The sequence below is a fragment of the Homarus americanus genome, unplaced genomic scaffold, assembly GCF_018991925.1.
Source record: "Homarus americanus isolate GMGI-L3 unplaced genomic scaffold, GMGI_Hamer_2.0 scaffold6317, whole genome shotgun sequence".
Taxonomy (NCBI): Eukaryota; Metazoa; Arthropoda; class Malacostraca; order Decapoda; family Nephropidae; genus Homarus; species Homarus americanus.
Genome location: NW_024730668.1, coordinates 21,211,763 through 21,237,492, shown reverse-complemented (window position 1 = coordinate 21,237,492; position 25,730 = coordinate 21,211,763). Strand labels below are relative to the sequence as shown.

The following is a 25,730-nucleotide window of genomic DNA, read 5'->3' as shown; positions in this document are numbered from 1 at the left end:
GTGGATCCATTAACAGAACAAAGCATTAAAATTAACAGGGACGTGAAAAATGCATATGACCTCTACATAAAGATGTTTAATGAGAAAAGAAAGCGGATGTGAAAGGTTCTTTCGACAGCCTCAACCATCAACTTCAGCTACACCATCAAATTCAGCATCATAAGCAGCTTCAGCAAAAACTTTAGGTTCAGTAACAATTTCAGCAACAGCTATGACATCTTTATGGAAAGTTTCAGCTTCAGCCAGAGTTGAACCTACAGCATCAACCAGAGTTGAACCTGATGACTTCGTCATTTGAGTAAAAATTCGCACAACATTCATTGGCTGTCCTTATGTTTTAGACTTTATCACCATTGGTGAGTTGAATTTTTGCTTTACATTAGTAATTATTTAAAACATATATGAACAGTAATAAGTGTTGCTTTCGTATTCTTATGTAGAGAAATGACGATGCTTTCACATGTACGTAGGCACTTACATACGATGGCGTTCCCAATCTATTTCGTTTTTCCTTTACCATTAATGGTTAGCTACTTCTATTATTTCATTTATTAACATTAAATAACATTACTTAAAACATATATATTCATTTTTTTTTTATTATTTTTACTACAGCTACGTCCAGGGTCTTATTTTCTTCAATTTCTTATGTAGAACCATCGTCACGGTTGTATACACTCACGAAAACAATGGTGCACGGTTGTATACACTCACGAAAACAATACCATCTCGTCTCCTCTAGTGTGTTTTAATATTCTACATATTATTAATGAGCTGAATTGTTCATTTTGCATATACAAGGGGGTATAAATATTAATTCAATCAAATATATATTCAGTAATAAACAATAATGAATCTTTTGTACATATTCTTAATAAGATAAATGACGCGGTTTCCTTGAGGGCACAAGTATTCATTGCCATTCCACTACCACTCTTTTTTTCTTTAACATCAGTGGTTGCCTTTACTGTACATTAAATAACATTAATTAAAACATACATATTTTTTTACATTAATTTTACTACAGCAACTACCAGGGTCTTATTTTCTTCAGTTTCAGATGGATACCTGACATGATGGGTACAAACACTGACAACAACAATGGCGTCCCTTCTTCTCTTGTGTGACATATCCTCACGGGGAAACATTACCGTCGTTATTCGAGGCTTTACTGTATATAAGTAAATAAAATTAAAGGAATAAAGTACATTATTAATATAAATCACCTGATCAAACAGAAGTCTGAGCTGTCTCTCTGATTCTCCAACCCACTTGCTGAGACAGTCGGCACCCTTGCGCATGAAAAAGGCCACTTTTTTGCCACCAACGCCGCATTCATTAGCAAGTGCTCTTGCCATAAGAGTTTTTCCTGTTCCTGATGTGAGACACAGTATTAAGGAATATTGTCATATATATTATTGAATGTGTGAAATATTATGCCAGTAATAAGAACTCATTTGTTAAAATCACTCTTACTTGCTCTCACACATCCACTTATAATTGTTGTAACATACCTATAAACCATTCAGTACCATACTCTCCTACCAGGGCTTCCTTGATATGTATCCCCTCATATCCAGAGCTTCTTTCTCCCTAGTGTTCCATCTCCTCCTTCGTCATCCCCTTTCCACCCTATCATCCACCTCTGACTTACAAACACTCTTAACCAATCTTTAACGTTACCTTCTCTCAATAATACCATACCTCCTATCCTCTACATCCTGCTCACCTAACATCTTGCTCTAAATCATGCATCCACAGTCCATGTTTCACATCCATACAGTAATGCCTGCACAGCCACATCTCTGCCTCCATAGACATAATTCCTCTTTCCATGCATTTTTTTATTCCATATATTACAGTATTTTATTTCCTTCCACTATTCTGTGGTTCAATTCACCATACTTTTATTTTCTGACATATCCACTCCAAGACACCTGAAATATTTATTTCTTCCAATCTTCCTATATGACACACTTTCATAAACTGATAATTATTATAATTTTTTCTTCCATACCGCTCATTAGACACAATCAACTGCAAAGTCAAGCTGACTTACCCCCTATCTATAACATGTATCACAATTTATCAGACTTACATTCCTCTCCATCACTCTTGCTTCAACACCACAAATTACCCCATACATAAAAATTTTAAACAGTACGATGATGTTACACATCCATGACAGAATACTACTTTCCCTAGGAGTTAGTTTCCTTCTTCCCAAAATAACTGTTTTACAAATGCTATTCTAACTATAAAATTAGGGGCATCATTAAGAATAAATTATAAAAATAAAATATATATAATAACCATAAATGTTAAAACAAATGTTTCTAAAGCAAATTTTTAGTTATACTGTACAGTATAACCTTAGATATCTGACATTTAACCATCTAGAACTCTCAAGCAACTGGAATTTTTTGGTGGGATCAATTTTCAATAAGTAATGTCTGATCACATTTAAAAAATCAAGAAAATCGGTTTTAATTTGGGGTCGCTTTGCCCGTGGTTTCATTTCTGGCCACTAGAGATGCTGTGTGCATCCTCCATGTTGGCCAAACACACTGGGTGTCGCCATTACAGTGCCCTCAATAAAAATAATTTTTAAGTGTAACCTTAAGGAACTTAACAAACCTGAAAAATAGTAGTGAACTAAGTGATTATTGTACCCATATTTACTCAAGTTCAACAAGTAACTGTATCTACTGTACAACAGGATTACACACACCACTGCAGTACTATATAATGAGTACAGCCTTTCTATTAATTTTATAATATACAGTCGGCCCTTTACATACGCGGGTTTAGCATACACAGATTTGCAAATACGCCGATTGCCCCGCCGGAGGAATATTCTGTACATTGAAGTAATTGAAGTACATTCAAATCGCGCGCCATTCAACTCGCATGCGGCACCGAACACGGGACACCGCCCGCTCTCGCTACCTCACACACACAAGCATAGCTCTCCCTCACTCAGTCAATCTCGCTGTAACCACGCTTGTGTTGACATCAGCATTGTAGTTGCAAAAATATTACATTTCCGTGAATGTATTATATCAAGCACAGTATGAATAGAATATCACTAATGTAAGAGTATTTTAACCGAAAACTACTAAAAACACGAGTAACATATCTTGAACATCGGAAGGTTAGGTAAAGTCTTTTGTTTTCATGTAGTTTATCCGAATTTACATTGAAATGCATTACGTTTCAGCAAAACTACTATTTATTTCTGAGAATATGGAAATGTAATATTTTGCTGAAATGACGTACGTATTACAGTGGAAAGTGACGAAAGCAATGACTTGCTTTCTTTCATTCAAAAGATGTTACCGTAATCGCTTTTCGAATGGTTTTCAGTTAAAAAACTGTTGTATTGCAATAATATTCTATCCTAATTCACTTGTGATGCAACAGTTTTTTTAACTGAAAACCATTCGAAAAGCGATTACGGTAACATCTTTTGAACGAAAGAAGGCGAGTCATTGTTTTCGTCACTTTCCACTGTAATACGTACGTCATTTCAGCAAAAATATTACATTTCCGTGAATGTAGTATATCAAGCACAGTATGAATAGAATATCATTGTAATATAACAGTATTTTAACCAAAAACTATTAAAAAAACGAGTAACATCTCTTGAACATTGGAAGGTTCGGTAAAGTCTTTTGTTTTCGTCATGTATTTTATCTATTTTACATTGAAATACATCACGTTTCAGCAAAACTACTATTTATTTCTGAGAATATATTCATTCAGGCACAGTTTAGGTAAAATATACATGTGCTGTAACATTTTTCTAATTGAAAACGATTCGAAAAACATGTACCCTCTAGCCCTGTTCAAGGAGAAGACTGGGAGGAGCTGTTTGGTGCTTAAGACGATGACAAGGAAAATGATTTTGATGGATTTTAATGAAAATATTCAGAAAGACCCTGGCACTGTCAAGGAAAGTGGCTGCTGAAGGCTTCCAGGACATGGCAGAGGACGAGATTAGGGAGCTAATTGAAGAGCACGACACTGAGCTGACCGAGGAGGATCTACAGGAGTTAGTAGACTCAGGCAAGGAAGAGGAAGAGCACCAAGAAATAACGTTGGAGAAGTTGGGGGAGATGACCAGGAATATTGAGGCACTGAAAAACCTGGCCTATAGTATGGACCCCTCCATGGTGCGTGCCCTGAAATTCATGCGAGGGATAGATGACGTTTTTGCTCCATACAAAAACATCATGGAAGAAATGAAAAGAAAGAGACGACAACTCCCCATCACCATGTTCTTTGATCACCGAAGGTGAGATTTAACACCATCAATCACTGGCGGCAGTGAGGAAGCAGGAATCCACCGTCGCCCCCATTTCACCACCCGTTATGGAATTCAGTGACGATGAGCCCGATGACCCCCGTCCTGTCGCCAAGGAAAGGTACGGTACAGTAAAGTGAAATTTTTATCTCTTTTTTTTTAATAGCTTTTCTTGCCATGTTTATTGTTTGTAAAAATGCACAGCACAGTACAGTTCAGTACTGTACATAGGAAGTGGAGGTGCAGTTATTCACAAAACATTTGTGTTTGTTGTCGGCAGTAGTGACGGTGAGGAGGTGGAGGAGGCAGAGGAGGGAGCGAGTTGGGAGGAGTGGTGACCTTGGACGCGGGAGCAGGGACGAGTGGAGATGCCAGCCAGTACATTACGGGTGTATTAATTGTTTTTATAGCTATTTTTGCATTTTAATATTAAATACTGTACATTACGTTTCAACAAAACTATCATTTATTTCTGAGAACATGGAAATGTAATATTTTTGCTGAAATGATGTACGTATTAGTGGAAAGTGGGATAAAATTGTGACGAAAGCAATGACTTTCTCTTTCTTTCGTTCAAAAGATGTTACCGTAATCACTTTTCGAATGGTTTTCAGTTGTGGGATTATAAGGCTAATGATAGGATAGAATATTATTGTAATACAGTACGAGTACAACAGTTTTTTAACTGAAAACCATTTGAAAAGCGATTACGGTAAAATCTTTTGAATAACGAAAGAAAGCGAAAGTCATTGTTTTCGTCATGATTTTATCCCACTTTCCACTGTAATATGTACGTCATTCCAGCAAAAATATTATATTTCCATATTTATTTCTGAGAATACGTATATTCATTCAGTCACAGTTAAGGTAAAATATACTTGTGATTAATATTTTAATAAAAATACGGTATCGTAGTTTTCTTTTGTTTCAAATTTAATTAACAAAGATTGATGTTTCAAATGTAATGAACAAAAATTTATGTACAGTATTTATAAATAAACTTTAATAAATGAATACTTTATGTTTTACATCGTCCTGTGCTACCATACCATGGATTTGGCTACTTTGGGCTTGCTATGATGACGCAAGAGATCTGCCCTGGCAACTGTACCGACACTCACAGCTGGTGGTGCGTTGGTACATCGTTTCCATTGTTTACTGGTAGTTACTGGTAAATATTTTTCAACCTAACGAAACTATTACCCGTTTTGGGGTCGACCCCCAATTTTTTGCCAAATAATTTGGTCTTAAAAACTCGAACTACACACAGGTATATACAGTAAATAAGGACATGAGGGGCCAGGGGTTTTGGGGGGGGGGGCAGCAAAAATACGCGGATTTTTAACATCCACGGGTATCTCTGTTACATAACCCCCGCGTATGTTAAGGGCCGACTGTATTTACTATGCCCTTTTATAATATTTACTATTACAATGTTCTTAAGTGTGAGATGCATATTTATAAGGATAACTCTCAAGCATCCGGAAAAAACGATTATCCGGCACACTCAATTCTCCATGCATTCTAGATATCTGAGGTTATACTGTAGTATGAATTATTTACAATGAAATGTGGGAGTTGAAAATACCCCCCAAAATTAGGAAATCTAATTTGACTTTAAAACAAATCCTTAAAATGCAAGTTGAAGCTATCCCAGACGGTTGCTAATGATAAGTTCAGTGCCAAGGTATATGTACAATTGGCTAGTTAAAGTTTATGGTTGCAATATAGAAGGGATTAATCCACACCATGTAACACTAATAAAAGAATTGCATTTTCAATAATGAGCATGAACTTCATCTTACCAGGTGGGCCATAAAACAAGACTCCCCTTGGAGGAGCAATATTGAACCTCTCAAACACCTCTGGGTAGAGGAGAGGAAAGATGATCATTTCCTTTAAAGCATTCACATGATGAGAGAGACCACCCACAGCATCAAACGTAACCGAGCGATCCAAAGTCATCGGGTCTATGTCTGCTAAGCTGGAACCAATTTTTGCTCGCTCCCTAAAATAACAGATTTAGTATTAAAGAAAGAATAAGTGGGAAATAATTTTACCCAAATAAAACTCATGAAAAACATTAGTACTATGAGTCATTGGAATAGCTCAAAGTAAACAGGAGTACAAGAAAGGAAGAGACAGAATTAGGAAGAAGAAAAAATAAGTTTGACCAACACATTGTTTGATGGGCAGTATGGAATTTCTGAACACTTGTAAGAAAATTTTAAAAACACTTTATAATAAATTTGCCACTCAACCATGGAACAAGTAAGAAATACTGAATAACTAAATCGCAAAAATGCTCAGATTGTAATCTCAACCAATAAAAGGCATTGTTGCCCACTATTACCAACCAAATTACTCACCGTTGTACCGGTGAGTTTTTAAACCAAACAGTAAATATAGTACTGTACTTACTTTAGTGTGGTAGTTAATAAATCTTCTGGAGACAAATTCATTGGAAGGCAACGGTTGCGTGATTTTGCCATACTTCTAGCTTTACGTTCCTCAAAACGATCTTCATCTGAACTACTGCTATTACTTGTTGATGTATGATGAGCAGCCTGCAGAAAATAACCATTTAGCGCAAAGAAATAATGAAAATACTAACATAGGACCTCTTTAAAAAATGAATGATTTATATTTTTTACTACCATCAAAGAAAAACCTAAATGCCCTCGTGTATTAATTTTAGCAACAACTAATATGATATGTAGTTTGAGTTAATACTGATACATTAGCATAAACCCTGTATTTCTTGCCTTCATTCAATTTTCATATTTTTGTTTAAGCAAATTCTGACAAACCAATGTGCAATAGATCCAATCAACAGATTTTTGTCTGCACTTTACCAATCTTAGTCCATACACAGGTCTCAACTAAGCTCACAAGAGACAGAAGAAAGATCCTTCAAGAATTCTTTAGAGCTTTCCACACAAGAGATAAAACTGATCTTGATACCGTAAATAATTGCACCATTACTAAGCATACTAGGACCTATTAAGCTTTATTTCTTAGTAAGACTGGATATATATATATATATATATAACCTATCCTTATGTCACTCTTGGCTCTCCCCTAGCTCTTCTGCTCTCCACATTCAAACACATACATTTCTCAGCCCAGTTGGTCTTCTCCATTCACTTGGAAAAACCATTCCAGTCTAAATCTGTGCAAAACCTCTTACTGGTATATAAAAAAATATTTCCTTTTACAAGGATTCAAAAGAATGAAACAAATTTTAACCACAAAACGTACCATACGTTTATGATGAAACATGTGCTTTCTTGCTGGAGAATTAAGATATCTCTTGTGATTCCTCCGATGTCTTCTAGGAGGAGAATCTTCATGATATCCCCTGGCTCTTGATGACTCCTCTGTCACTGAATTGAAAAGAAGAAAATAAATAAATAAATTGGGTCTAACACTTGTTCTAAATTATTTTTTCCCATCCCAAAAGAGGGAAAAGCAAAATTCCACTGGACATGAGATTCCCCAAACATGCAAGAAATAAATCATGCATTGAATGTAACTAATTGGAAAGACTGAAATATCCTATTACATGGATAAAAAGTTTCAAAGCCAAATTTGGTTTAAAATTATATACAGTTCAGTATACCTGTACTTGTTAAAGAGGACACTGAACACCTATAAGATAAAACAACTTAGTTAAATGGTGTATCTAAAATATGTGTGAGCAGATGAAAAACCTTAGAAAAAGAAATTCAAACAATGATGACCTGGTCTTGAAAATAATTTAGGAAGGATATACAGTACAGTACAGTATCTCTTGGACATTTTATCAAGATACTGTTTTTCCCACCCAGCAACTCAAGTAGTTAATCCAGACAGTACAAAAAAGCAAACCAAAGGTGCTAGGCCCTAGGGGGAAAAAAAACAGCATATCGATAAAATGTCAGAATTCCACAATAAAAACTGGACAATTTGGTTCATACAAACCCCTCGGGCAATTCGACCAGGGCAGAGCTCCAAAGTTGTTAAATTAATGGGCTTAAAGTTATAATTGTATCAGAAAAATCTAGTATTTGTTTCCAAATGTATGCCCTCAGTTTCAGGTTTCTTTAGTGTTTTATATACTTCTCTAATGTGTGAATGTCTAAGTTACACCATAAAACATGATTTAAAGCATTAAGAAATTTCTAGATCTAGAATAATGCATCTCCTTGATTACATTCTGTATGTCAGAATGTAAAACCATTTGTGTAATGACTCATACTTCAGGAAAAAATTTAACTGAATGATCCTCATATATATACTAAAACACAAGAAGGAATGCATCAAATTTAACTAGGTGGCAATGAACCACAGAAAATTACCTGTTGCAGTATGCTGAAAGGGTCTTATTTCTTGTCTATTCCGTCGAAGTGAATATCGTGACCTAGTTTGCACTTCATCTCCATCTTCCTCCTCTTCATCGTCCTCATCGTCATCATCATCCTCATCATCTTTATCATTGCCACTATCATTTGAAGAGGAATCATGCTTTCGAGACCGTCTCGCAGGAACTTCATCTTCATACATAAAACGTTTGACTGGCCGACGTTGTCTTTTCACTCTTGAATACATGTCCTCAAACTTGAATGAAAGATCAGTTTAAGTTTACAATACGACGACAACAGTCTTCATAGCCAGCTACATATTGCACACTATTCATAGGCAATTATTATTCCTATAACTATTTCCTTTAAACTGTACTTAATACATAAAAATATATTTGAAGACAGAAGATTGCCTGTGCTCACTCATCTAAATAAAACCAAAATGCAAAGAATTAAGGTTCATAAGTTTCCCCATTAGTGTAGTTTTCTTTGCCTACAATATTAGAAGAGGGTGGCCTCATGTACACTCTTCATTAGTTACAACTGGCCTCATGTAAATACTTCTAAGAACATTCAACCTTTGTTAAAAAAATAAAGCATTGGTTTCACTATTATAGACACAAAGGCCTCCCCATTCAAACATAATGTATTCTTTCCTCTTCTTATCGTTCCATTTTATCTTTCTGTTTTCTCTAGCACATCCTCTCAGTGAATATAAACACTTTCATATACATTTCCACAAATGATCATCCCACTTAAATCACTATCATCTCTTATAATACATTATCATTCTCTGGATTTAAACAAAGAAATAGGAGTCAAAAAGCAAAAATAACATACCGGACTTTTCACAGACAGAGCATTGGCAGCAATGGGGTCTCGAATCCTCTTAATTACACGTCTACGCATCACTGGTGATTCCTCCTCTTCCTCCTCTTCGGAGTCTTCAATTTTCTCTCCAGCAGCAACTAAGGTACTTCTTGTCGTGCGTCTCTTCTGTGGGAGCTCTTCATCATCATCGTCGTCATCCTCATCATCATCACCATCATTCCCCTCTTCTCTGTCCTCATCTTGTGTCTCTTCTTGATCTTCCTTGAAACTCTTACTATGTTGTTCGGATCTGTCTAATGTTTCACCATCAGTTTCGATTTCCTCTATATCTTCTTCATTATCTTCTCCATCAAGTTTGGGTTTTGATTTTAATTGGTTCCCACATCTAGTTCGCATCCGCCTGGCTACATCTTCTTCTTCCGAGTTATCTGGGTCATCCCTAAAGCAGTACCGGATATTATATCAAGGGTTAAAAAGTTCAAGTACTGTACTGCATTATCAATATGGAAAAAAAATTTACAATCATTTCCAATCTAATGTGACTTAGATATAAAGAAAATATAATATAAAACTATAAAATAATAAAAGTGAGGAGCAAGAAGTTAATTCTTTGTGGGAGAGAAGGTAGGAAAGGCAAGTTGCTGGCTGGAGTGAGTGGAAAATTCCTCCTCGCCTCACTATATCCTTAAAACAACAGTTTTCGTATGCAATTTCACCATCATTTTTGTATTAATTAGGTTAATTTCGTGCCCGGGTTAATAAAATATTATTGTAAATTAATCAGCCCCCCCTCCACCACCACCAAAAAAATATACCACACTCAACCCAAATGAGTTATTGTGTAGTATTAAGTTCCTGGTGATATGTTTATATGGACAAACAGCTCTGACCAACCAGCCAGCCAAGGAAAGAGCTGTTAATGTAATATATCGAGCTACTCCTGTACTTTTTGTACAATATCAATGTGTTACTGTATTCTTTATGCATTATTTATGATAATTAGTATTTATTAAAGTATTGTGTTACCAAAATAACTAATTCATACAGTACAGTATTACAAAAAAAAATTATCTGAATTAAAAATGCTTAGCTTTTTTTACATATTGGACGAACTTTTCGGATTTGTTTTATACCGAAAATTCTCTATACCGAACTGGCTGCTCACCAATTATTTCTGTATAAAAATGTAATATACTGTACTGTAATTATATAACATAAAAAATCTATAACAGGAAGTCTTCATTTTCTTACATTTTTCAAGCCTCTTCTAAGTATTATGCAGTGGAAGTGAAGTCAAGAGCAAATGCACAAACACATTTTCTCTTTTATACCCATACTACTGTAATAAATATATTCTGTTATGGTACTCCCTTTCCACATCACAGCTGATGATATCCTTTAGTTTGCTGCTGACACTCCACACGACCCAGCTTTACCAATCATCTCCACATCTTTGCTCATAATCAGTCAACACCATGTTCTCTGCTCATTCATACATAATGCTGTTTTCAGGATGTCCCTTCCCATCATTTCAAGTGCAACTTTCAATCCATCTCCTTCCTGGACTTTTTCCCTCTCGCTCCTACAATCTATCTCTGAATTATACTTTATTTACCAATCAATCACTTCCCAGTCTCCTAATATATCCACACCACCTGAGCAGGTCCTGTTAATCTCTGCATGACACTTCCTTCATTTCCATCTTTCCTCCTACACTTATTCCCTGCATCCTAATCACTTCATATATTGCACTCAATTGGGTCGTATACTCAAACATCATCCCAAGTCCAGGCTTCACATCCACAACATATGAACACAGTGATTCTCCTGTTGGTTGCTGGAGTGCCTGATTTCTGAAGTTATAGTGAACTACTGAATGGACAATATCCTAACCTATATCTCCTTGGTGGGACACGGCGACGTCTAGTAGGTCTATGTGATTTAGGTGTTAAGGGGCAAAAATCTTGGTCCTCCGCCTCGTCATATCGGCGAAGTTTTCTACGTCTGGGTTCAACCTCCTTATCAATATATCTGGAACTTTTAAGAAGAATCAATACACCTGATGTAAATTTTAGGAGGAAAATAGGGAAGCAAATCCCCATACACCCACTTGCCCAAAGTGACTAAAATAACATCAGGGTAAGAAGAACTCACAAACTGACTGTTCAGCTATAACCCAGCAGGTGAGTTGGCCATCTGTAAAGGTTTTAATATGCATGAAGCATTAAATTTCCTGTCATTCATTAAAAAGTAAATAGTAAATAGACCATGTTAAAATATATACTGTATATAGTGGTGAAAACCTTGAACCTTAGTCTCCAGTTACTGAGATATAAATATGTGAAAGGTTACCATCTTTAAGACCGGGATGAAGGCTATACCTTTAGTCTCCACTCTTCAGACTCCCTAGTGTCTCCGTGGGACTCAGGTTGATGTCTCCACTCCACTTTAAAGAGTTCCCTTAGCCTTGAAGGGGACATGTTATGACAATTATACTTATTCTTAATGATGTGGCGAGTGTTGTTTAATTGTGTTGTAGGGCTAGTAGTATTCTAGGATATACAGAGTATATATATATTTTTATTTTACATGAGTGAGCGACTGACCAGGAACCTATCCCACTGAACTCCATATTACAGTACCCCCTGTATAATGAACATCATTTACGATATTTCAACCTGCAATGGGGTTTTCAGGAACCTAACCCCACAGCAAATAGAGGTTTACCTATACAGTGACCCCTCGTCTAACGAACACCTCGGTTAACGTAATTTCGATTAACGAACTGCCTTCCATAAGGATCTTCAATTCGGTTAACGAAAAAAAATTAGGTTAACGAAGTTCTTACGAACCGACCTCAACATGTTTTCGCTTGCACTGACCGGGCAACCAGCTTTAGTATCAGTCCGCCAATACATTAATCGGTTCTAGGGCTTAAATTCCTTACTATTTTAGTAAATATCAAAAAGTTTATACTATTCAATAATTTTAAAAGTTTGATATTCAATTTTTTAGTCATTTTAACAATTATTGAACATAATTGAAGGTAAAGTGACTAGTTTAATGCGCGGCATCCAGCCTCTTAACACAGCAAACAGAAGTTAGTCTCTCTCTGTTTTCACTGGAGGTAACATCTTGCTTGAGACTCTCTTCAAGTAAACGCTTTTTTTTCTGTGTTTCCAAGCAAATTATTGGTCATTTTGAAATATATTTTACATATTGACAATATATAATGCAGTGCAGTGTTCATTTAAAGAAAATAATCTTGAATTACACCAGAGAGCGAAAATTTTATGGATGAAATGGCGCCATGGGGTGACTTCTCTTCCACCCCAATGCCTTCTCTTCTTCCTTCTCCTCCACCCCCATTCTAAATCCCATCATCATCATCATCATCATCCAGGAGCCTTCTACATACACGCCTCAAAGTAAGTGAACTTTACTACCATTTTTGTTGAATTTAGGAAATTTTTGGTGAGCTGGAACCAATTACCCAAAAACCCATTGAAACAATGGTTTCGGTTAACGAACTTTTCGATTAACGAACGACCTTCTGGAACGGATTGAGTTCGTTAACGGAGGGGTCACTGTATTAATAAAAATTTCCATTTTCATATGCCTAAATCCTTTTATGATCATTTACACAACTCAAGGTTTACAGTATAACTTACTATAGGTAGTTTAAAACTGAGTGCAGGATTAATAATTGTTGTTACATACCACAAATTATCACATTATCCTTGTATAGCTTATGATATATTTTAAATGCTCAGTAACTATACAATACAACCATAAAATTTTTTCTAAAGTACAGTATTAGTAATCAACAAACCAATTATCTACAAAATACATCCACTTCAGAACATCCTTACTTGCATAATTTCCGTGAAGGTCTGGGTTCTTCATTCTCTGGCTCAGAACTAGGAACAATGGATGGATAACCACGTAACTTCTTGTTTCCTACTAACCATGATTGGTCATTAAATGAACTAAATTTTCTTCTTCGAGAACTGCGTCTTGGACCTGAGAAAAGTTGAAAGTCCTTGGAAAAATATTCTATACTTGTGTGAAAAATTTCTTACACATGACACTACTGATAATAAATTCCACACTTCTGTACTTCTATGATATAAAATACATAGCATTAATAAAGGGTGTAGCCAAGGTCATATATCTAGAAAAGGTAATTACCCATACTGTACAATGACTACTGTCAAATATGGTTGGGAGGGGTGAGGAGCATGGGAGAACTGGAAGAGGCAGGAAAAAGAAATACCTGTAGGGAAAATGTCAGTGGCTCAGGAGGACTAAAAGAAGTTGGGGGATGATTAGAGGATGTTGGGAAATACTGGAAAGGGTGAAGAAGATGAAGGGGAGTGAAAAATGCAGTAGAGAGAGATGGACAGTTTACAGTCAAGGTATGCAGGCAAGGCATCTGGGAACAGGGATTCTGGACCTTGATGCAGGATTTTGAGCTGAAATATAATACCTACATGTAGTAAAAAGAGACCAATTTTCCTGAGACATTCTGTAGTTAGAATTCAGAATGTCTGGGGAGCTATTATCAGGCTCTAATTTTAGAGTAAAAAACTCCAATTACATACCCATGGTCAACATTTTTTGTGATGAATAGGAATGTACCCCCACCCCCCCCTTTATTCCAATAATTCTTATGGAGGAAAATTTCCCTGCAGTTAGTCATTTCAGTGCAGCTCTTTATACTACAAAGTCTCTTGCAATCTCTTGTCAGGATTCTTAAATCCAATGTCATTTCTTACCTCTCCCCACCTTCACATTTAGGTTCAGGCACCTCTTAATTGAATTAGCCTCATCCAATCTTTCCACATGATCAAACAATCTCAGCTTACCTCTACGCAGAACTCGCCAATAATCGCAATACCCAACCACCCTCTTAACTGAACAGGACCTCCTGTCTTTCAGTGTCACATCGCACATCCACCTCACCATTATCAATTCAGCTTCTTCAACCCTGTGTATGTCATCCTCTAACTGCCACGTTACACTGCCATACAACATCACACTTCTCACATCAGTTGCATACATCAATCCTATCGTGCAGAGGGAAGGTTCTCTTGCCATCAGTAAAGGCAGCAATACCTAAACTTACTGCAATCATTTCTGACTCTTGCAACTGAGCAGGCTTTGGCACCCCACCAGCAGTGATCACACTCAGGTAATAGAACTTATCAACACTGTCTGGGCATATCCCAAAAATTTTGAGGTTCTCAACCCTTGCTACGACAACTTGCACTTCTAGATTACTGTACTTAAGAGTCCGCAATATTCTGCATTCTGCCATCAAATCCACTGCAATTCGTGTGTACTTACCTTCCACATTCACTGCATATTAATGAGTTACTGTTAACACCTTTCTTATGGACAGCACATAGCCATTTTCCATTTTGTTTTCACCACAGTCACTCTCAAACCCTTAACCCATTCATTCCTTTCATTTCTTAAATTTCTCTGTTGTCTCTTTAATATTAATTGTTATCAGCACTAAGTCATTGGCATACAACAGTACCCATGGAGAGTAACCATGCAGCATGGAAAGCTGCCATGAGGTAATCACGGCAAATGCAAGCAAGTGTCGAAATTGGCTGTAAAACACTGATGATTCCCTTCTGCACATAAGATGTAGAGAAATCGGAGTTCACACGTCATTAATTCTACAGGTCTCAAAGAACCTTTCACCTCAATCTTTCAGTACTTCCCTATAGTACAGGGTACCAATTAAATATTTATGCTTGAGTATATGTACTGTATGTGTCTCCATCTTCATGGTAACAAACAGTTTAATTAGCAGTGGTCCCATAGGATGGAAAATAAGTTTAAATCAAGTTCAATGTAGTGTTTTATATCCACAGGATAGCAGCAAACAATGGAAATGTAACTGCAATAAACACAAGAAAACCAACCTTCATCCTCTTCAATGTGGTTGTGATCTCCAAGATCATCACCATTCATTACAAACTCCTTCTTAATTGGATTTTTATTATCTTTGGTGCGTTGGCCACGAGTTCGGCGTGACTGACTACGTCTATATATTTCATCATCTGTATCGGTATCCGCTTCAACGGCAACAACCTCATCTTGTCTTATACGAGAAGGCCTTCCCCGTGGGGAATCTGTGGGAAAAATAAAAATCTATCATATCTACATACCTCAACATAATTTGGCCGAAAAATTCTTGCATGGTTTGTGGTTATCAGAAGCTCAAGTATTCTTGAAAAATACACTATCGAGCTATATATATATATATATGTATAATATATAATATATAATATATATATATATATATATATATATATATATATATATATATATATATATATATATATATATAATATATAATATATATAATACGTATATAATATATAATATATATTATATAATATATATATATATATATATATATATATATATATATATATATATATAATATATATATATATATATATATATATATATATAGAGAGAGAGAGAGAGAGAGACCAATACAATGTCTATACAGTATACATGTTTGAACTGTTTAAATAAATGAAAAACAATGTATATATACATATACCAGTTTGTGAGTGCAAGGTTTTCTTATATGTCTGTCATGTCTTATAATACTGCAACTGTAAATATTATGTAAGATGCATTAACAAAGACTAAAACAAATATGGATGAAAATCAGTCATTTGAGTAGCTATGACTCAGTGGTTGACAGGATACCCAAAGCATAACGTTTTAAATACGTCTGATTAATGAAGAAGAATTTTTTCAATTACATAGCACTTAATGCACAGAACACAAAAAGCATTACCAGTGCTTCCCAAGTCAATATAGAAGCAAATGCCATTCACTACAAGCTTCATTCTTTCTCGACCTTTCCTAATGTATAGGAATTTACAACAGTTTTCAATTGTACTGCACACCAAAATTATGTGCATTAGCACAAAATTATAGCCAAGTTAAAAAATTCAACATACAATATTGGTATATTTTGTACCTAATTAGGCCAAAGATTCTTTCGAACCAATTTTCAAATGAAAAATTTTGTAGTCCTCAAAATTCAATATAATAATGTCTCCTTCCAGTGAGAACTAGGCAATCTTTCTGCATTAACCAACATGAAAAGATAAAATATTTTTAATCTAAGTCTTCAAATAACATCACATTTTTTAAAATATATATAAATTACACCTCTATTTACTTGTTTATTGAAATTTTGAAACTTTTCCCTCTTGACATTCCAATTTTCTCCAAACAAGTAAATTTCTAGGCTTTCTGAGATAAGAATAAAGCCTTTTACACTCTTGCCACTTGATTACAAAATGCCTGTATTGTGTACAATTTAGGCACATGCACCAAAATTACAGATCCTATAACCTTTCACCTTTCTTTATCCTTGTTGAGATGGGTGTCACTTGATTTTGGAGATTTAACCTCCGAAAGACTGCAATTATTGTAGTAATATTTGGTCATATGAAAAACAAGCAACATCATGATTGGTTGTTACCAGAGTGAAATAAAACTAATATATTTTGATAACACTTTTGACATATAATCAGATAGGATTCTACTACCCTAATAAAATTTTACAAATAAAAACAAAAATTAGTAGCAAAGAAATGAGGAGGCAAGCACTTCAGGACTGATGCCCATCTGTTCACCTACTACATTTTCTCTTGCTACAGATTGCTGGCTTCACCTGAGTACGGTAATGGGGATTCTCAACAATATTTCAGCCGAGTGCACATGCTAAACACATTTACCCCGTACTCATGATTGTCTCATTTTACTTCTTAACTTTTCTATATAAAATAATTAAAACATACATTCCTCAACAAGGATAAGACATATTAATCCACTTTTTAATATACTGTATAAATAGTTTGTCATAGAAGATGTTAGAAAAACAAAAGGATGTGAATGCAATATTCACTCTTCTAAAGAAAGCTTCTCGTGATAAAAACTTGGAGAGATATTACAAAATTTTTTGTGCATTTATAGCCTAATGTGCAAAGAGAGTTACAGTACCAAGATCAGGTAAGGGCTTCCATATAGAGTAGAATATGTGTAAAGATGTAAGAACTGACTCAGTAATGTAGAGATAAATATTGGAAAAAGACAGAGATGCATTATGAACTCATGGTACATAAAATGATGATGTAATGAGTGGATAAAACTACCAGTAAAACTATTTGTGTAGAATTGAGAAAGAAAATGGGAAGCAGAATAACTACTGTACATCAAGATCAAGTGCTATGGCTGCATTGGTCCTTTACCTGAAGTTAGCTAGCACTGCAACATGTATCATAATATGAAGTGACATTCCCATGACAATTTACTGAGTAGCAATCTAATCTTTTTATACCATAGCAAGTAATGGCAACTTCATTTGTGAAATATATTAACTCTGAAAAAGGATAAAAGATCTCATTTTACCAATGTGCCCAAAACTTTGCTTTACTGTAATAGCATACTGTACCACCCTCGACCAATAATAAATAAGTCAAACGATCTTATACCCAGCTTAGATGTGTCACTTTTAACATATTACTGTACTCTATAAAGCAAGAGCAGTGAACAATTAACTCAGTATTTGGACCAATGACAATCACTGTAATTGAAGATCTGGTCATTCAATGAGCACATCAATTTCAATTATTTAAAATTTTGTTAGATGTCCTCTTTTGAATTCTTTTGCCTCCAATTTATCACTTTAAGCTCCCCTCCCCCCCCCCTCGTTTAAAAACAATCAATCATCACTCATTTCAAATCTGCAAAATACTGCCGAATTTTGCATAACTTGTGGGGACACATTTTTTAATAATTTTCTAATAATTTATTAAAAACTCTGAAATACGGTATGAAGCAACAGTAATAATAAACAGTTTTGTGTCCTTTATGAAAATCAACTTTTACTGGGTATCTTATCAAGTCAAATACAGTACTGTACAGTATACAGTAGTATGTTCAAAGTGAAAAATCAAATTGAAAGGAATTGGAAAAAAAGATCTCGAAACCAATACAAAATACAGTTCAGCTATGGCTGATGACTTAAGAAGTCTTATCTCAAGTTTCCTTAGTATGAAATTTGGATGTAGAGAAAGAGATGCAAATCATAAAACAATTTAATTTAGATGTGCATCATATTAATTTTATATTGTATTGTTAGCCAAGAGTTTCGGCAAAGGCTTTACAATCTGATCGAGAAAATTTTAATTTCATCTATTCTGTCAAGTTTCAAATTCCTATTGCAACTACACACAGTAATGTACTGTACTGATAATTCTGAAATGGAAAACTAAATACCCAATTAAATAAGTGTTGTAATTCAAGTTCGAGTGCAAGTCCAGAAACTAATGGAGGTGCATTGTCATAGTAAAGTGAATGTGTCTGAGAAATCAAATTAGAATTTGAGACATGACTGAATGGATATGGCAGAGATTAAGTGTTTAAACATTGGATAAAATTTTCAGCAATGAGAGAATGAAAGCTAATGTGTGTTGAAAAGTAGGCAAATCCCTGGTGGATAGTGTCTAATAATAAAATGAAGATGATAAACTACAGGATGCTTAACACAAAAAGGTTGATACAACTAGCTCTTCTATATACTGTATAGAGATTTAATACACTGCAACAATAGAATGGAAGGTAAATCACAAGCAACCCAAATGGATTTAAAATAAAAGTTGAGGATAAGGAGAGTACACTTATAGAAGAAAACATTGAGTATTGAAATGGGATGAACATATGGAGAGAAAAAAAGAAGGATAACCGAAGAGTTTACATGAGTGAAATAAGAAAGAAAAGGTGATGAAATCGAAAGAAGAAACCCCCCAAAAAACAATGTAAAGTATACAAAGAAGAGATAAGAGAAGAAATGTGTGGAGAAGGCTTTAGGCTTATGGGATAGACACAAAATATCAAAAGTTATCTCTCATGTAACTTTGTAACTCTAAATAAAGCAAGCAAATCAATGACATACGTAAGAAAGCATTACATAACAGTTACTAGAATTGCTTGAGGGTTGGTTCATTGTAGGAAGTGAAATTCATAGAGCACAATGAAAAAAAAATATCACCCTTTTCACTTAATAGCTGTGCTTAATAAGAACATATAAATTCATATATTATCCCAGCAAAATAATAGAGTACGGTACCATAAATTAAAAATTTATCACGAGGCCATGCAAAGCTTTTATTAGCGTCTGAATGCCAACAAAAATAAAGCACATATCACCATTTCAGCCAGCACTTCTCTTGCCACATTGATGGGGAAAAGATCAAGTTGTGGGAAGAAGGGAAGGGAGGGTTCTGCATGTTGGGAGAAAGGGGAATAGGCTACCTCTGCTGGGTTGAGGCCTAGGAGCCTCTTCACAGGAGAAACACGAAGGTCTCTTCCTGGCCCAGCCCTTCAGTTTTTTGTCCGCAAGCGAGCGAGACAGCAAAACGGCCAGGGTTCGCGTTCTCAGTTTTCTCAGAGCAGCTGTATACCAAAAAAATTCACACTTTAATGAATAATGATATCACCAAACAAAAACTACATTCAGCTTCATAATTTGATTCCTGCTGTTCAATGCATTAAATACTGGACAGACTGCCATCAAAATAACTACAATCTCATCTCTGGTAAGATATCCAAAATCATAAACCCACTTGTTAAGCATTACATGAAGCACAATTAAAAATTCCAAGCCAAGGCTTCTAAAGGAATAGTATCATAATTTTGGAGCATTCGCTAATACAGTATACGTAGTACCGGATAACTGTGCAAGTTTTGACTTTTTAATTATATCCATGAAGCCTTGTTTGTTTCAATATAATCAGGCTCACACAAATCACATTGAAGTTTTCTTGACTGCATTAAATTTCCCAATCTACAGCACATCACTTTAGATCCCAAAAGGCTGTTGTCACCAGGCAATGCCTAGGATATCAGTAATGTTTGTTGAAAAAAATCTTAAAACATTTCCTAAAGACACCAAGAGATCATGTACTGACTGTACTTACTACAGTACAGTAAAACAAAGCACCACTATTTAATCCTACTTCCAATGTTTTTGTTTATTTTTCCGAGTAAGTGTAAGCTATATTGGTTAGTGTATATGACTTCCAAACAAAAGACTTCAACCAATACTGTACTGTACATAAAGTTCATCAGGTACTGTACAAGTTTTTTCTAAAATCACTGAAAGTGTATAGACGAATTACATTATTACATACACAAATCATATTCTGTCCAGTAAAATCTCCATTTAGAAGGAATCCCTCAAACCCGGAACTCTCCGATAGCTTATTCTCTCACTCCCACACCAGTTTCTGCCTGACCAGACCAGTCCTATCTGTCAAACCAATGTCCTGCCCAGACAATCTTCTATGTCCCATTGTGAAAGAGAAATTAAAGTTAAGTACTGTACTGTATATTACAGTAAATATCTCTACAGTGCTGAACTTACAAAATGCTGTGCTTAACTATTGAAGTTCGAAATAGCATAAGCTACCACTATCATAATTATTAAGGCTGGATTTGAATTTGGAACTGTTCATAAATTGGAAAATAACTTTAACTTAGTCTTAAATGATAAAAAGAATTATAACTCTGAACCAACTATTATTGTGATCAACTAATCCCTTAAATGCATCAATGACACATCAATAATACAAAAAACTAGTTTGACCTAAAATCAAACCAAAATATCCTGTCAGTATATGCAGTACAGGTATTTCAATCTAAGACCAGTGGCTATCACCGAAATGTTTTAAATAGCACACTATCTTTCCCATATGGTTCGTGTAATGTATCTATTATCCATGGCTCCAAACTTCAGAAATCCCCTGAGATACGTTCCTACACAAAAATAAAAAATCCCCAAATGTCTTAAAATCCTACAAACATATTTTTAATAACAATATTTTTGGTGTACACGATGATTATAAGCTGATAATAAACACATTAACCCTTTCACGATGGGGTCGCCACTTTTAATATTTTATTTGGCTAAAGCAAGTCGATTTTATTCAGCTCAGAGATACCCTGTAGCTGCTTGAAGGTCACAGAAATTATCGAGAAACTGCTACACACAATCAAATGAGCTGCGTGACGAGAAGTAGCAACTGGTATACAATACAGTAGTTGCCTCAAATGTTTGGTTGAATATGACCAGTATTAATTTCAAAAGTTATGTGAAAGCAATAATAATTAGAAACAGACAAACAGTATTGAATGTAGCTAGTGGGCTATTCATTCAATCAGATAATTTTATTTATGAACTTTATAATTCCGACAAACGTTGCGACTCATTACAGTAAAAGTTTCTGGAACATCGACAAACCCATTCCATTCATTTTAAGGAAACTCTCAACTTCTATTTTGTTTATCAAAAGTATGCATACAATGATGTTGTCTTTATTTTATTATTTAAACAGTAAAACAAACATTGAACCGAGTATGAGTGTGTGGGAGCAAAACTTGATGTAGTCACTCCTGGTGGGCCTGGGGTAATATGGATGACCTAGAACCCAGGAAACCGGAAAATCTTCAAAACTATTTCTGCCCCAAGGAGCCCAGATTTGAGTCTACAGTATACTTTTTTTTACTTTTATCCTCTTCACCACTAATTGGCTCGTTAGCTGCTTGGGCGGTCGGCCATGTCTCTGTTACACACTGTTGGCAAGTACTGGGCATGCACTGGCTCCTGAATGCATCTGAGCCAGCTCCAGTGCTTGTCAAGTCTGGTCTTGAAAGAATTCACAACTCTCACTCCGAAAAAGTTCCCCCTCACAGTTTTCTGGACCTGTGACTTCTTCAACCTTGAGCTGTGACCCCTTGTGGGGCGAGCGTCCACCAGCTCCAGGTAAGGACACTCGACTGAGTAGCGCCCTTTGTGATGTTTATAAACCTCAGTTGGGTCCACCTTGCCCGTCTGTAGTATACCGGTAAGCTAGGCAATTGCAGGCATTCTAATCTCTCAAGGTAGCTGTGGTGCCAAAGTCCTTAGCCTATCTCGGGGAACAGACGGGGTGACAGTACTCCAGACGGGGAAGCACCTCACTCTTGAAGATTGCTACGAGGGACGAAACGTCTAGATATCTGAACGACCTTTTTATAAGACCCAATAATTTAGTTGCCCAATCCTTCTTCTCGCAAAGGCCTGAGAACTTCAGCTCATTGTCAACGTACACACCCAGGTCATTTTTACATTGTTTCAATCAATGCAGTTTCTTCATCCAGTTGGGACATATGATATGCATCCTTTCCGTTGGTACATCCCAGGTGCAGCCTCGTACACTTCGTGACACTGAACCTTTGCAGCCATTTCTTCGACCATTCTTGAAGTTCACAGAGATCCTTCGACAGCTCTTCACAGTCTGCTTGGTTCTTAATTTCCCAAAATAACTTGGCATCATCTGCTAACATTTGTATGGGGGAATGCACAGTGTCAGGCATGTCATTTATGAATCAAACAAACAACAGCAGGCCTAATAAACTGACCTGTGGTACATCAGTTGTGACTTTCTCCATGCCTGCGGTCATGGAGAAAGTCTCTGATCCATGCTAGGACACTTCCCCGATTCCCATACCCTTCCAGTTTAATTTTCAGCCTTTCATGTGGTATGTTGTCAAAAGCCTTGGCAAAATGTAGGTATATATTGTCGATATAACTACCCTGTTCCAGAATTTGGGTCCAAACATCTAGTACCTTGAGTAATTGTGTGAACATTTCGTACAGGCACCCTCAGAAATTTCCAAACCCCAGACGGTCAGCTTAAGTCTTATTTGGCTGCTTAGGTGAGTCTGTCCCACCAGCACCAGTGTTACCCCCCAGTAGAGGTAGAGGCCATTATCTTGGCCTCGGCAGGTGGTAGCACCACCCAAAAAAGCACACAATAACAGCCAGGGCGGTCGCTAGGATGGCGCGGGCTACAACGAAATAGTTGCGTTCTTGTAAACCTCTTTTACGTTCACGTTCACCACCGGCAATTCAATCACCAGAACGCTTCTTGGAAACATTCTTCTTACCTTGCCTTTCCGTATTCACCGCTAACACAACAAAATTGGAGAAAATAGTGAAAATCACAGAGTAATTGACAGAAACCATGCGATTCAACTGATCACATGATGAAAACTGAGAGCACTGGTGTAAACCATTATTAGTCCTACTGTGAAACATTCTTTTTACTTTTTCTTTTCATCCAGTATTTATGGGTAATAGCTAAATTTGCAAACAAAATTAGTAAAAAATAAAAAAAAAATAAAAAATAAAAAAAAATACATACCTCTCAAAAAACACTTCACAAACAAAAGACACGAATCAGTTGAACATGTGATGTCGGACATGAACTGTAAACACTGCATAACCCCGCGCCACGCTTAAAACGTTGAGGATGGAATAGCGCTATAGCCAACATTCGTATGCAAAAGTTCGAGTTTTACAAACAGCCTTCCCCTATTCATCAATTGCGTTGCAACCAATTCGCGTTGACAAAACACGCATTGTAGCAGAAATGACTGTAACTGGTATGAGGGCTATGATGTCATTCAAGATGGTGGCTAGCATTCAGCAGGCTGGATCTCGTGTTCAGCTGGCCGGATCTCGCAAAATTCACGACATTTTACGCCAAATATAAGACTATGTTACATTAGGTAGTGCTCGCGAAATTCAAAAATGCCAATTGAAATTGCGAGTGAAATATGAGATCTTACTGTGCAGTAATTACAGGGTACATAATAAAGTAATAATCTGCCCATCACCAAGGAAAGCCCACAAAAAACTGAGATATATATTTTAATATCTGGGTGGTTTTTATTTAAAATAGTAATTAAAAAACATCAGACAGAGCCATGGTCCCCAACCTTTCATAGGCTCTGGGCCACATTTGCCATAGCAAATAGTGGAGGGCGCCAAAACTTTAGATCTACCTGTACATTCGAGAAAAAAAATCTTAATACTACAGTTATTTGCAGTTTTAACACAATTACCTGTTACCAGTTACATACATTTTACATTTACACTATCAGGATTGTTCTCTCTCTCTCTGGGATCAGTCGGGTAAAAACACACATCCTGTACACAACAGACTTGGGACAAACGGCAGTTTCTCTCTCTCACTAAAGTCGTATCAAGTTATTACTGTACAGATTTTCATTATTTTCAATCTGACAAAGAACCCCAAATATTTTAAAATTTTCTAATAAACCCTTGCGGGCTCCATAATATGGTTCCACGGGTGCAGGTTGGGGACCACTGGTACAAAGTAATTAATAGTGTTCTGTAAAATGTATTCAAAGGACTATTTAAGTTTGTAATTTACATAAGCCAGGTGCAGCTGTACACTATATATGTCTGTGAAGAACAAAACATTCCAGTTACCAATATTTAGTGCATACATTTACTACTGTATATATAAATACTGTACTGCATACAATACATATCTTAATATCTGGTGAATTTATATAGACTATAATTTATGTGTTCGGAGGGAATACCTGTAGTATATTAATGTCTGTACTTTACATAGATGTAGCTTATGTAGACTTACCATCACTCTTTAAAGACATATTAAAGAGTATATTAGAACAAAATAAAAGCACAGAACACTGAGAGGCCACACTGGTGGATATAAACAAACTATTATAGGTAAGAGCACAAGGAACAAATGCCAAGACAGACAACCACAAATCATGCTCAACCACAGGGTGCCAGATTAGAGGGGCTTGACTTTCACGTCCTTGAAACTTGGCATTGTGTACATGGCAAGAGAGTTAAATTTAAGCATTTCTGAAAACTATTTATTACTTGAAAATTGATAGTTAGAAATGGAAATTTTGTATATACAAGTAAACTCCTTAAAGATATGAGAGGGAAAGAGAAGACTGTTTTCAAGTGGATTCAACGTTATAAGCATGTTGTGTATTTCTGTTGCCGTCTTGCCGAGCTTAAAGCTAAATTTCATGTTTGAACATTGCTCAAACTGGGCCAAATGCACCAGATGCCACAGACACGACCTCATTCAAAGCCATGCCAAGGAACATACTGTAATGGTGTCTGGTGGCAACTAGGAGGGTGGATGATGTAAGCCCCACCCACCGGTCAGACCATAATTCACTCATTCCTTGGAAGAGGTACCATTCACCGAACTTTTTGAATATACTGTGTATATATATATACTGTGTATATATATATATATATATATATATATATATATATATATATATATATATATATATATATA

General features: G+C 35.9%; 1 protein-coding gene across 3 annotated transcripts in view; it reads right to left on the bottom strand.

The window, feature by feature from the left end:
- Window positions 1-25,730, bottom strand: part of LOC121867314 (ATPase family AAA domain-containing protein 2-like) — a 78,237-nt gene that overhangs the window by 30,542 nt on the left and 21,965 nt on the right. For 2 of the 3 annotated variants that reach the window (XM_042367221.1, XM_042367222.1), the window contains 9 exons: window positions 15,420-15,629; window positions 13,353-13,503; window positions 11,374-11,517; window positions 9,490-9,919; window positions 8,647-8,905; window positions 7,568-7,692; window positions 6,728-6,873; window positions 6,112-6,314; window positions 1,227-1,375 (listed from right to left, as the gene is read on the bottom strand). In XM_042367221.1, coding sequence (XP_042223155.1) covers window positions 1,227-1,375; window positions 6,112-6,314; window positions 6,728-6,873; window positions 7,568-7,692; window positions 8,647-8,905; window positions 9,490-9,919; window positions 11,374-11,517; window positions 13,353-13,503; window positions 15,420-15,629 — 1,817 coding nt within the window. Of the gene's footprint in view, window positions 1-1,226; window positions 1,376-6,111; window positions 6,315-6,727; window positions 6,874-7,567; window positions 7,693-8,646; window positions 8,906-9,489; window positions 9,920-11,373; window positions 11,518-13,352; window positions 13,504-15,419; window positions 15,630-19,842; window positions 19,984-25,730 lie in introns of all 3 variants that reach the window. The other variant, XM_042367220.1, reaches the window with a different exon arrangement.